This window comes from Paramisgurnus dabryanus, chromosome 6 (assembly GCF_030506205.2).
Source record: "Paramisgurnus dabryanus chromosome 6, PD_genome_1.1, whole genome shotgun sequence".
In the NCBI taxonomy this organism is placed as follows: Eukaryota; Metazoa; Chordata; class Actinopteri; order Cypriniformes; family Cobitidae; genus Paramisgurnus; species Paramisgurnus dabryanus.
This window is the reverse complement of record NC_133342.1, coordinates 11,475,859-11,489,913: the sequence shown is the minus strand read 5'-3', so window position 1 is coordinate 11,489,913 and position 14,055 is coordinate 11,475,859. Positions and strand designations below refer to the sequence as shown.

The following is a 14,055-nucleotide window of genomic DNA, read 5'->3' as shown; positions in this document are numbered from 1 at the left end:
ACTTAGGTCAGTAGTGTAAATATGGAGGTCAGTAGTGTAAAACACGTAGGTCAGTAGTGTAAATATGGAGGTCAGTAGTGTAAAACATGAAGGTCAGTAGTGTAAATATGGAGGTCAGTAGTGTAAATATAGATAGCAGAGGTACAATATATTGATAAATGATAATAATATACCCTGTACATGGAGAGATCAATCCTCAGGGAGTTATGGAGCTGGTCCAGAAGTTTTACAAATCTCTCTTTCTGCAAAAAAGAAAATATAATTGAACAATGTTACAGAAGAGAAACTCAGCAGCCATGAGCAGCAACATGAGAACGACACAACCTTAGGGCCTTATTTCAATAAAATCTTTATCATAGCAATGTTCCTAAACAATTGAATTCTGTATATGGTTGAAATGTGAACTGACCCCAAAGTTTGAGGCAGCAAAGCGGTCCGAGGCAGAGACGTTGTTGGAGGACTGTGTCGTGTGAGCGTAGTAAGCATTGATGTTTGCCAGTAGTGTGCTCATGACCGCGGGGACACCAGGACACATGTACTTTGATGACAGACAAGCAAAATGCCTGCACACAGACAAAAGTGACGTAAGGTTATACGGTGCTGATGTATAAGTTTGAGTCCGTAGCCTGATGTTCATTACTATAGTACACATTAAGAACCAATCACTGCGTTTTCCCCAAACATGAATGTAAAACATCTTTGCATTCATTCATGTACAACAGAGGCCTTGCAGACAAAAGCTTGCAGGACTGAAAACACATATAAACATACAGTCGTGTGAGACGAGTCTGTGTGAAATCATAACCATTATCTCAATGTAATGGACTCACAAAGAGCTGATCCATTATTTAGTGCTGCTTATTGTGGATGTCCTCATCTTTGATGTTGGGTTTTCTACATTGTTCTGTTCATTTCAGGTAAATGTTTATGAGCAAATCAAAAGAGCTTAATCCACTTTACTCTGCCAAAACATCTTCACAGGTTTGTGTAATAGCAGTCATTCAGCAGTGTAAAAACAGATTGTCAGCTTACGTCATGGCCTGGTAGATTGATTCCACTCCATATCTCATGGCGAACTCATCTACGATTTCCTGTGCCGTTTCTTCATAGTAAACTTTCCAGGCGTCATCGCCTTTGGCATCAGGAATCTTCACGACGCCACCATTCTGCTTTTCAGTGGTGTAATGAAAGATGTGCTGCAGAGCATCACGGGTAAAAAGTCATTTGTTATTAAAGTTTATCATTTTGATATATCATCATCTTCCTCACCACACGTTATGTGACAGGGTACAGCTGAGCTCTATTTGAGTTACTTTTTGAACAGACATAGGGTATCTACACATTACGTAAATCAGCTATTTATAAGCATGAATGTATAGTGGTTTGGTGTTTGTGTACCTCATGCAGGCAGGTGTACTGAACGTGGTATGGCGCCACAGTTTCTTCTCCTTTAATCTCCACACTGATGTGCATACGGATCGCTCCGGACACGGCAGATTTATCGGTTCGCTTGTCTGTTCAGAGAGAGAAAAATCTCATCATTCCAAGTTTGTACTTAAACCTGCAGACCTTTATAAACTTCTTTACGCTCTCACCGAGGTTATACCAGACATCCATTTCTCCACTGAGTGTTCTCACTTCAATGATGGTCTGTCCCAGAAAATCATCAGATTCTCGTTTAAATCGCTGCTTCACGCGAGACTTGATGTCATCGTCTTCGTCCCAAACGCGCACCTTGATTCGATCTGAGGAGTTGTGACACTCGCTGCACAGAAAAAAACGCAAATTAGCTAAACAATACGGACGGGTCACAGTGGTCCACTTATCAGTTAGTCAAACAACAACTGTCTAGTCCAGGGTCATCCATTTTTCAGGGGATTCATAATTTGAGGGAAAAAATATGAATGAATGAATTACAATTAAATTATAAAATGTAAAACAATTCTTTAAAAATGTAAAATCCAAATAAAACACAAAATATATATTTTATTTGTTTAGTCTGAATGTCATGTGCCCATTACATAACATTAATATTTAAACAAAACTGAGAACTCATGCTAAATGGACAGATAAAAGTCCAAGAACAGGTAATCATAACAATAATGATGAAAAATACCACTGATAAATACTTTACAACTGATCAAAATAAATTTTCTTGAAAATAAACATGTATATGTGCTATTAAATTAAATTATCGAAACATTAACTTAACCCTTAACTGGCACTGTCCCTGGAGCAGGATAACTGGGTTTACTTCAATATTTTGCATATAAAATTGAAACATAAGAAGCTATATATCATTGGAAACGAATGTAGTTTTCATATTTCAAAACCTTTTAGCAGTAATAATAATGCAGTGACAGTCATTTATTAGTTTGTGACAAGAGTATGCAGCACACAGTTGACACCTAGTGGCCTTTGTTGGTAAAACCACTAAAAGTGTAAATGATATGAAACATAGACTGCACTGATCAGACTATAGATATAAAAACTGCACTTACAAGTGAAAGCTCTCGTCCCAGATGGGGTTAAGATTGCCATAGATGGTTTTTGTTCTCTTCTTGGTTTTTCCCACCTGTACGGTAACGTAAGGATCACTGGAGCCGGTCTTATCCTTGGCCTGGAGACCCTGAGCGCACACCACTGACAGACAGAGGACATCTCGTCTTCAGTTATAAACATCTTCTCACTTTAGCACGGTTACTGTTGACCGTGAGCTCACCTGTGATGCTGATCTTGGCCGACCATTTCGACGTCCCATCCAGAACGCTCTGTTTGATCTGTTTCATATGCGTTCCATGAGTCGCTTTGGGAATGTCGAACACTTCCTGGATCAACTCGAAGATCTCCGGTTTGTTCCGTTCACGGATCTTCATGCGGTCCTTCAGAACCATGATGATGTTCTGCGTGCGGTCCTCGGCGCCGTGTTTTGAACTCTTCTCTGCGGCTCCTTTTGAATCAAGATACGATTAATTGATCACCGCTCAGAGCAGCTCTTCAAAGGTAAGCAAAGCCTAAATTATAAAATGAACTGAGTCAGTGACTCTATGTATTCTGGGTAATGTAAAGTATAAGATCTCACTCTGAAGGCAGTCCGCATTGAGCAGATCCTGACATTTGTCATGACATTTGACCCCACATTCAGAACAGCGCATGCCCTGTCGAGCGATTCCCCACAGCAGTCCTTCACATTCATAGCAGTAGGTGGGCGTGGTGGCCGTCCACACCTCAAAGTTGTGTGGTGTTGTACAGGAGATGGGGTAGATCAGAGCCTGAAGGGTCTTCTTATACACGTGGCTTTTCTACAGGAGAACAAACATACTGAAATCATTCATGCTCTATGGAGAAATAAATACGGACCACAGTATTGTCATCGCCAACTAAAATGTACCAAAGAAGTATTACGGTATAGTACTTTACACAAGAGGTCTTCTCAGGTCCAAAGAGACCCGACCCGAGACAAACAAGAGAAAATAAGACCTGAGTCAGACCCGACCCAATGGCAATTCTTTTGAACCCGACTGAACCAAAATGTAAACGGCACTGACGTGTGTGCAGTCTGCACCCGCAATGCACCAGTCGGCCAGAAAGAAACCCCGGTGGCCACATAACAAATCTGGTACTGCTCCATTTATTTTCATTTGCTACAATGTGTATTCAAAACTGATAAAAACACATTCATTTTAAATGATCTGATGCTGCTAATATCATACCCATCCCGTGTCCGAGGCACACATGAAACTTTAGGCCCTAACCCACTCTTGTCTCGGGTCGGACCTCAGGTTTGGGTTCTAAATGCACCCGTGAAGACCTCTACCTTGCACTATTAAGTAAATAAAATGATGCATGGAACTTTTTAAAGGGACATTAAGTAGGATTTACCCCCATCTAGTGGTGAAATTGTATTTTGTATTCAAAGGGATAGTGCTCACTAGCGCCTCGCTTTTCCAAATGTGTGTTGCAACTACGGTAGGCGTTATGTAATCACTGATCTCCTTGTCAGTTTCAGCTGATTCATGTGTTCTGAATGAAAACACATTGTGGAAAGGCTAGTGCTTTTTGTCCCTTCCTGCTATTATAGTTTATCAATACGGAGGAACGACATAGAAGCCTCCTTGAACTTAACCCTTTCAATGTAAGTAAAGAAAAGAAATTATAAGATTACAAAGAAAAGTCAGATCACTGGCAGAGGTCATTTGACACCAACAAGGACATATTTATGAATAAAGACATTGATTTTGATTAATAAATATGAATATTTGAATAATGAATAAAAATAATAGAAAAAACATGATACATATACAATATGATGGTACTAATTTAATGTTTTTATACCTAAGATGCTTGATTTACCTTAATATATAGCACAATTTAGAAATAATAAAATACTGAAAATATAGATGTATGATATTATTGACATTAAGCAGAGGTTATAAATGAGCTTCATATCATTGATATTTACCAGTTCTTCATTATTGAGTGTACTGGATGCCATAGCAGATGTGATACCGGCTTTACGAGAGTTCTGCACCAGAGACTGAACACACAAACATCACAGACGTCATCAAACATTTCAATTAGTTTTCACTAAACATCACTTACATTCACTGAAGAACAACATGAGAGGTTCCAACTCAGATTTTTCACAAAATAAGCTCAAATATTTCTCATCAGATTCTTCAGGAGAAAATGATACACCAGTGAAAAGTTTAGGATCACTTCAGTATAATGTTTTGCTTTAGATCTGAAGATTTTTGTAGACAAAAACAGCATTGTGCCAAACATGTTCATTTCTTTCATTAGAAAACTAAAATTCTATATAAAAAAATATGGATGATGTCGAAGAAAAACAGCTAATTTAGACCTGAACTCCTTCAATATATATAAATAGACAATGAGGAATTGATCTTAAACCAGTAGTGTATGTACAGTATGTACTTACATGTAAGTATGTAAAGCTATTAAACATTACTTGTATAACTTTATACTCTTAAGGTGGTCGCACACTGTGTTACGTCACGTGTAGGACAACTCGCAGGTATCACACAACAGATGTGCACATGGTGCGGCAGGGATTCAAGCTGGCTCCATAAATGTGTACATTTATAGAAAATAATGTGTTTAATTTTTAGATACATGGCGCGGTGCTTCTCGTCTGTTGTGCGACTCCCTTTTACTGTCTACTTTTAAGAAATTTAAAGTCCAACATCTGAGCTTAGGTTGATGAATAAAACAACAGAAAGAGAAACCTCTGAAGCATACTGATTAATAATACAGTTATGAATATTTGAACAGACAAACCACTAGATTAAACAAATCTGTAAGTATTTAAAATAATGATCAGAGATCCCCAAACATAGAATAAAGTCTTACCATAGCCTGAGTCCAGACAGCAAAGACAAAAACAGAAGAAATATTGAGTTAAAAACAATGAAACTATATGAGACTCTTCTGAATCTTTTGTGCACACTTACAGTATATACAGTACATAACAATCATAACTGTGTGTTTGATCTTATAATGATTATTAATCCAGCACACACACAGATGTAAAGAAGGGAAATCAAACCGGTTAAGTGCACATACAGATGATCTTTAAACAGCTTTATTCTGATGACTTATAAAGTCATTTTCTTACCAGATCTCTGACCAGAGGAATGGTCTTTCTTTTACGAAGGTCAGGCATGCTGTCGATACTGTACAGCGCTCCACCCATCCTTTAGAGAAACACAAACCATCATCAGAAACATCATGTTGTTTAATAAAATCATTTGCCTTGATCTAAATGACTGTACATGTTTCCTATCTAACTGAACAGCACAATTCCCTTATCAATGTCAGTACAAATGATGCAAAAATATGAAAATATACATCTGACAAAATCAATCAGTGATACAGTTTCTGAACATGAAAGTTTTTACATCATACAATATCTCAAATATAAATATAATAATTAAAACTATTGATCAATATAACATTCAGCTTTAACTAAGCTTTAATTGGGGATGTAGGAGGGTTTTACATTTACAGTTATTCAACAAATAAGGAGGCATTCAACACAAGTACACAAAGTTATGTTTGTAAGTGAGAATATGAATGAGAAAGGTTGTGGATTATTATGGGATATGTTGTGGATAAGAGGTTTGTCTTTAGTTATTGTTGTTTTTATTGAATGATTCACAGCAGATCAGATCTTTTGATGATCACAGATGGCTCAGTTGACCTTATGAGTCTAGATCCAGTTATAAATCTTAACTTTTAGCCTTTTTTGTCTTAACTATATCTTAAATTAAATCTGAGTATGTTGGAAGCTTATTATGTTTGTTTGAGAAATATATATAGAGTAATCTTAAAGTTTCTTTCTGTCAGGAGGACATGAAGTTTATGGGATAGTGAGTGAGTGATAATGTAATGTAGGGATCCACCGATACACAATGATAACGCAATGCTCTAACACTGAACTATATACAGACGATATTACAGAAATACTGATGTTTCGCTTTTTATTCCTTCAAGTTTTAAATGATTATATGTCATGAAATCCTAGAAGTGCAGAGCGTAAACTATTGCATTTTTAATTGTCAGGATATAATCTGCCCTGATCATTGATTGTTTTAAACAATCTGCCAATGTCTGATAGTGGGAAAATTAACTTTTATTTGCCGATACTGATTATAGGCCGATATGTCTGTGCATTCCTAATGTAATGCTTTAATACAATAAATCAAATCAAATCAAATGATATACTTTGTCAAGATCCTTCTGATGATTGTGTGAAATATTGCTTGTTGAGCTGTTAAAATAAGTGTGCGTTTGACTTACCCTCCTTTACCAAACCATAAAGACTGAGAGTCGGTCTCTCCTCGAGCCTGAGAAACACACATACACACAGAGAAATCTTTCATTGAAATATTGTGTTAGATTTACCACAGCAACACAACACAACACAACACAACACATGATCTCCATCACAAGAATGATAAAGCAAGAGAGGTTTTTATATTACAGTCATAATGAATGATGTAAGCTGAGAGGTTTATAAACCAACATCTTCAAGTGTAAATCAAAATACATCACTCAATAAATACAAATAAACATTCACGTCATAAACACAACAGCTGTTGATTTCTGTGGAAATTTATTCATTAAAGATAAATGCTGAATAAAATCCTGAGCATTCGCTCTTCAACTCTTGTGTTGTTGTGTATCTAGACACTTATTTGTGTTTTGTTTGTTTCCATCAGGTGTAAATCAGTTAGGAAAGTAACAGCAGACCTTTCATCTAAAAGAAGGCGGAGTTACACGCATAGGAAACTTCATTTACAGTGCTCTCTAGTGACCACATCAGCATTTATCTTACATCATCTCTAGGTTCACACACCTTAACAACGTACACAAAACCACCGCACAACGTTTACATCACCATCAACAGACCCACCTGACGCTCTCGTCCAATCACGGCTCATCTGAGTGAACATGCAAAGTGCTATAGCAATGAAAAGACGCTGGAGAGACGACCACACGTAGAGATACAAATAGACAACAAAGGACAAGAAGTGTAAGGAGAAAATAACGCATACAAAAAAAAGAAGCAGCAAAGAAGAAGAAGTGGCAAACTGCAAAATAAACATGAGAGCGTTATAGTGGTGTTAGCATTAGCATGCTAATTAAAAAATGTGTGTGAAATGTGTGATGTGTGTGATAAGATTATTTATATATCTAAACGTATGATGACCTGTAGTCCATGTCTGCTCTATATAAACCACCTTTATTTTAGTGTTTAAAAGTATAATGATTGAACTCCTTCTTCTAACAACTTCACTGTTTTTATTATTAACTCTTTCCCTGCCAATGATGAGTTTTTACGCTAATCCATATTTCTGCTATTTTCCACTAGGTGGTGCTCTTACACAACTTTTAAAACACTGAAGCATCCACTGATCCAAAAACAGTAAAAACTGTATGTTTTCATCTAACAAAAGTCCTTTACAAAAATGCAATTATCTCAGCTGTTTTTGAAGAAACCTACCCTTATTTGAGAGGTAGGATAAAACGCTTTTTTGTTTGAAAGCAGAAGGTCTGTTCTTTCATTTGATATATTGTATGTCTATATATTTAAAGAAGAGCATTTTATGAAAGTGAAAATTTTAAAATATGCTGTAAATGGCTGGCTGGCAACTTTTAAAAAATGCTGGTGTGGAAAGAGTTAACATCTGTTTTTTTATACGTGCTTTTTCCAAACATTGCTAACAGCTCAATGCTCAAATTGCTTTTCGTTCTGCATCGGGTCTCACCTCCTGAAGCTGGTGTCGAACTTTCTCAAAGAGTCTCAGCCAGTTCTCTTTCGCTCTTACAGCCGGATCCACCTGCTCTTTTGGCTCCTCCTTCACCGGTTCACTGCGTAGACACATAGAGGAGACATTTGTTTGTATACAATAAACCCAAATTGAAAGGTGCCAAAGAATGCAATGATGTTAAATTGTTCTCTGATATCTACACAGAAGGTTTGTGTTTTTATTAAGTGCAAAAATGATCCAGAGTCAGTTTTTCATGTCCATTTACAACCCTAGGATTTGTCTTTAGAATGAAATTATCCATTATTACCTTATTTGAAAGGGTCATGAATAATAATGTTGAGCTCTGCTCTGATTGGCTGTTTCTCCTTCAGTAGCTCTGTGTGTGTGTAAACAGATCTTGTGTTTGAGTCTGTATCAGATTTTAAGGAAAAATCAATGGTTTGGGGATTGTTAATGGACGAGTGGTAAGTTTGGGGGTTTTTTCAGTATGGACCTGAAAAATGTAACTGAAACGTCAATAGAAGAACTTTAGACTAAACTCTAGCATATAGCATTTACTAGCATATAGTGCTAACTCAGCAGTCACAACTTTGTTTTTATCATTGTAACAACATTAATTTAATGTTGGGGTGTACATCTGGACTGTAACGTCACAGTTGGTGTTATGTTGTGATTGGTCTGTTTTCCAGCAGTCTTTTACATGCACGAGGTTTACATAAGAAGGAGGAAACAATCCTGTTTGAGGCTTTACCATGTACACAACTCTTATTATTCATCTATGCCTAAAAATACAGTTTTACATTCTATGGCACCTTTAAACAAGAACCTCTCAATTCATCCATGTGCTGTGTTTGTATATGGATTTGATTTGACTATGATGTTTGTGATACCTCTCAGGTTCTGCTAAAGGTTCTTCCTCTTCTAAAGGTGGACTCTCGATCTTTATGTCCTCTTCGATTGGCTCTTCAGCGGGGAGTTCTTCATCTTCAAGTGGAGGTTCCTCCTCATATGGAGGCTCCGGCGTGGGCAGTTTCTCTTCTGTGGGAGTTAAAGGTTTAGGTTCTGTTGGAGGAGCTTTGGAGTTGGGGACAGAACTGAGAGTAGACTCGGGGGATTTTACTGCAGTAGGAGGCATCTGTTGGGTAACAGGGGCGGGAGGGTGTGCCGTTGGGGTCTGTGACTGTATATTTGAGGTTGGAGGTTGAGGTGTTGGTGCAGGAGGTTGTGGAGAACTAGATCCACCCAGTCCAAACACGGCAGTAAGCGGCTTGGCCATGGCGAAGAAGGATTGGACGGACGGGATCGGGCCCGAGGATTGCTGCTGGGGTGGAGGCTGTTGTTTGGGCGCCTGGGGAGTTTGTTGTTTGTTTAGGGGTTTGAGTTGTGGAGCCTGGGCTTGCGTCTGATTGGTCGGTTGAACCGCAGCTGGCAGACTCGGTGGCAGATTATTTGTGGCGTTTTGTTGGTGCACAGAGGGCTGTTTCTCCAGAGGAGGCCTGATAGATGAGGTGTTTGGCGCGCAGGGGGCAGTACTGGTCGGGGTGGGAGTGAACGGAGGCTCTTGATCTTCGCTAAGGGTCCCGTCCAACGGGTACAGATCTTCATCCTCGTAGTTGAAGTCTTCTTCTCCCTCGTACATGTCCACCTCCTCTACGTACAGGTCACCGTCCTCTTCTTCATACAGAGCACCTTCCTCGCCGCCGTCTTTGCTGTAAGCGCAGTCGTCGCTGTATACGCCTTGCGTTTCATCCCAGTCGGGCGAGCCCTTGCTGTAAGACACGGACGAATGGCAGGAGTGATAGGAGTCGTTCTCGTCGTACAGTTCTCGCTCTCCGTACTCTTCGCTTAGTTGAGAGCTACAGCGACTGAGCTCCGCTGAAGACGCATAACTTCCAGTCGGACTGATGAGAGAGAAGAAAGGTTTTGTTAAGACGTTATGTATGTACATAAAACACTGATTTACTGACACTGGGTTCTGGTGACACACGTGAGGTTCTGAGAGATGCAAATTTACAAGATTAATACAGCACTTCATGATGGCTTGTAGTTTGAAGTGCAGATTTCAACAATTCAAAATCTATTGAATTAAGTTGTATCTTAACAAGATGAGTAAAAGCATGTAATCCAGTAAGTGTCAATTGAATGTTTTTGACCAAATAGAAAGAAACTGTGTGTGTCTACTGTTGCTGCTATAAACTGTGATGTTCTGAATCTTTAGAAAAATAAATGTTTTTCTTCTCATCTCTCACCTGATTCCTCTGGGACGGTCATAGTCGAGATCACAGTTATTGATGGAGCGGGAGTAAGGGCTGCAGGGGTTTCGATGCTGGTGACTCATGGGATACTGATGAACCGAAGCATTGGGTTGAGATGTTGAATAATATGGCGGCGGGATGCTGTTACTGGTTTCACTGCGGTAATCACTGTCCCTGTCGTCCATTGCACTGTCTGCATCATTGTCTAGACACGGTGACATCAGACACAGCTGTATTTACTGTAGTATTTAATCTGATATTATTTCACATTCAAACTAACATACTGAACATTTATTCCCACAGATCTTTCACATCATGTTATGATAAACCATAGCTGAATAGTTTGAGACTGTCTGTACTGGAGATATTGTAAATAACACAATAGTATTCTTACAACTCTATATACATACAGTGGTGTGAAAAAGTGTCGGCACCTCTTCAAACACACTTTATCACTCATTCCCATGTAGTTTGGATTAGTTTTCCCTTAATACTAAAAACATTCATTTACAAACTGCATGTTGTGTTCAATTGTGTTATCTTTGACTAATATTTACATTTGTTTGGTGATTTGAAACATTTTTCATATTTCAAACTTGACAACTTCCCCTTGGTAACTTCCAATAGCTGGGCACTATTTTTGGGCGCTGTGTAATATCATTGAGCCTCCTGCACCCATGGTACGACAGCAAAGTCTTACCCCCCAGTCACATTAGCTACAAGAGACAGAGCGACAGGCTACCATTAATTTTAAATGGAAGTGGCCGTTTGCCAGCGACAAGCGACGAGCTCGCCGCTGCGCGAGCAAGGTGGGGGCAAAATAGACAAGCAGGCTATTTTATGCAAATTCTTTCTGAGCGACGTGACAAAGCGACTGCCAATCGGAGTGAAGGAGCGGCGTGACGTAGGTCTGTGGTCGAGTCTGAGAAAATAATTCAAGATGGCGGAAAATGCATATTTCTGTATATATCTGATAAGTTTGGCATTTTATCTCATATATTTTGTTACTTTTATCGAGAAATAAATACTTTTAAATCCAAAAACACCGTTCTTGTAACTTAACAATACCTCTAAAGTGACTTCGATACCGCTTTTGGAAACTAGCCATGGAATGCCCATCAAGCGAGTGTGCGTCGCTTGGTGTCGTTCACTTTTGTAGCTAATGTGACTGTAGGGTCAGATTATTACCTCAGAATGAGAGTATAGTTCCTAAAACATCGATGTGTATAGTTTATAGGTTTATAATGACAGATATGAACACATACTTTGCTGCTCGCTCCACAGATTCCAGTTACCTGTGATACAGAAGACAAAAAATGGATTGTTAGGATTGAACCTTTTTACATTTGCATTAGAACTGATTATAAACATGTGTCTGTATATGCATCTCTAATTTTAGGGAAGGTTAAAAATAGCACCATAGTCAACATTGAAAAAGAATGAAATCTGAATGTGTCTCAAGTTAAACTCTAAAGTATTTTAATGTTTAAGTAGAAGAGCTTTAATCTGTCTGCGATTTTTCCTGTAACAGTGACATTTAATCACTCTGATGATGATGATGATGATGACTCAGTGTTCTGTGAGGAAGGTGAGGGGCTGCTGGCCGCTTTCCAGTGATGATCCCCATCTGAGTGTCTCAGCCAATGAGAAGATCCCATGGATTAGTCCCCGCCCCCTGAGAGCTGTGTCAGCAGTGTGTGTGTGTGTGCGTGTGTGTGTGTGTGTGATTCATTCAGTTGTCTACAGGTCACATTCTTCATTCATCTTCATTCATAAGTGTGTCACGTGTACAGAAAACAATGACTGTGGTTTAGATGCTGAGATCTGTGTGAATGAAATCTGATCTCGCCTCAATGCAAGAGCATCAGACGCTATGATTTTACTTTATTCAGCCTGAGCAGATAAGATCCAGTAATGTTAAAATGTGCCAGTTATTACAGATTGATACTGACCTATCATTAGTTTATTCTTTAAATATTTTGTGCTTATTTGATAACAGTGCCAGTATAAATGCAAGACTTCAATACATCTTACTATGTTTACATCCTTTATCAGATCTTCTGAATATATGATACGATCATATAAAGCTCGTAAAATCTTACCTGTGTGTAAGTGTTGTCTTTAGAGTTTATATAAAATGAGTTGATAAAGGTTGAGTTTATAATGATGTCAGATGTTAAACTTACAGCATTGTGTTCCAGGTACTGATAACGGCCGCTCCTGAACCTCCTCATATGAATACTGAAACACAAATACACAAATACACAAACATTAATCAGAGACAGAGAGAGAGACTGATATATATAGACAGATATAGAGAGACTCACGTCTTGGTCTCTCATAGCATTAATCTGCTCCAGTTTTTTAGCCCAATATCGAGCCTCTTCTTCTGGGATATCTGTGAAACACACAAAGAAAGATTCATCTTAGATGACAAAATCCTCCATCAGCTATTCACAGTCAGTCCAGTGTCTCCTCTACAAACATCACAAGGAGCCATCTGACGGATGAGTTAAAAGTGTTTAGGGCTGTACTTGTAGGTTTAGAGCATGTTTATAGGGTACAGGACTGAAAGTTTGTGAGACTGACATCAGTAAAAGAGTTTAATTTGACACATAAAGTAGCTGTTAGTGAGAAATCCTGAAAAATGTGTTTATCTTTATTTCCTTCTTTTATCTTTAGGAGGATCTCAGAGGAATGAATGGTCTTATTGATGAAAGGTGAATGAGTTTTAGTCTCTTCTGGACACAAGACCTCATTCTTACAGAGAAGACCAGCATGGATGATTTGAACACAACTCATAGATGTATGATCATGTCAATCATTATTAAAGACCTTAAAAAACAATGTTCATTCATAAGCTGCTGTACTGCCTATTAAAAGAGAAAGTTATACTTCAATATCCTGCATGTAATTTGAATCTATCACGACAAACTATATATCGTTGGAAAGGTCAAAGAATGTTGTTTTCATATTTCAAAACCTTTTAGCAGTAATAATAATGCAGTGACAGTCATTTATTCATTTGTGACAAGAGTATGCAGAAAACCATTGACACGAAGTGGCCATTGTTGCTAAAACCACTAAAAGTGTTATGCTGCGTTCACACCAGCCGCAGTAGAGGCGTCAAGTTAAGTCAATGTGAAGACGCGTTGACGCGCATCTGGAGGTCTCGCGGCGCGAATGATGCGTTTAGTGCAGCGCGATTCCACCTCATTTGCGCGTCTAGTTCGCGCGAATGTTGCCACAGGAAACACACGAGTTGAAAATTGTGAACGTTGGCAGAAGGAATGGGCAAGTTAACCAATCAGGACCTTGCTCTAGTAGTGACGTGATAACAGAAAGTGAGCAGACTCGCAGAAGCCCTTTCCATGATCGAATTTCCATGTGAATGTCTCGATGACTAGAATTTCATGGGTGAGTAAACTTAAAATGTTCAAGCGGCAATCTAGACGCGGTAGATGCAATTTTGACACCTCAAACGCGGCTGGTGTGAACCCACG

The 14,055-nt window shown here is 38.7% G+C and overlaps 1 protein-coding gene across 1 annotated transcript in view; it reads right to left on the bottom strand.

Moving 5' to 3' along the window:
* Nucleotides 1-14,055, bottom strand: part of LOC135753265 (protein unc-13 homolog A) — a 40,698-nt gene that overhangs the window by 8,634 nt on the left and 18,009 nt on the right. The window contains exons 6-23 of the mRNA XM_073815102.1: nucleotides 12,880-12,950; nucleotides 12,739-12,793; nucleotides 11,818-11,847; nucleotides 10,547-10,757; nucleotides 9,188-10,198; nucleotides 8,295-8,397; nucleotides 6,823-6,869; nucleotides 5,639-5,717; nucleotides 5,374-5,379; nucleotides 4,463-4,537; nucleotides 3,083-3,302; nucleotides 2,723-2,950; nucleotides 2,502-2,643; nucleotides 1,596-1,765; nucleotides 1,399-1,514; nucleotides 1,033-1,196; nucleotides 410-563; nucleotides 174-242 (exon numbers count right to left, since the gene is read on the bottom strand). Coding sequence (XP_073671203.1) covers nucleotides 174-242; nucleotides 410-563; nucleotides 1,033-1,196; nucleotides 1,399-1,514; nucleotides 1,596-1,765; nucleotides 2,502-2,643; nucleotides 2,723-2,950; nucleotides 3,083-3,302; nucleotides 4,463-4,537; nucleotides 5,374-5,379; nucleotides 5,639-5,717; nucleotides 6,823-6,869; nucleotides 8,295-8,397; nucleotides 9,188-10,198; nucleotides 10,547-10,757; nucleotides 11,818-11,847; nucleotides 12,739-12,793; nucleotides 12,880-12,950 — 2,951 coding nt within the window. The remainder of the gene's footprint in view (nucleotides 1-173; nucleotides 243-409; nucleotides 564-1,032; nucleotides 1,197-1,398; nucleotides 1,515-1,595; nucleotides 1,766-2,501; nucleotides 2,644-2,722; nucleotides 2,951-3,082; nucleotides 3,303-4,462; nucleotides 4,538-5,373; nucleotides 5,380-5,638; nucleotides 5,718-6,822; nucleotides 6,870-8,294; nucleotides 8,398-9,187; nucleotides 10,199-10,546; nucleotides 10,758-11,817; nucleotides 11,848-12,738; nucleotides 12,794-12,879; nucleotides 12,951-14,055) is intronic.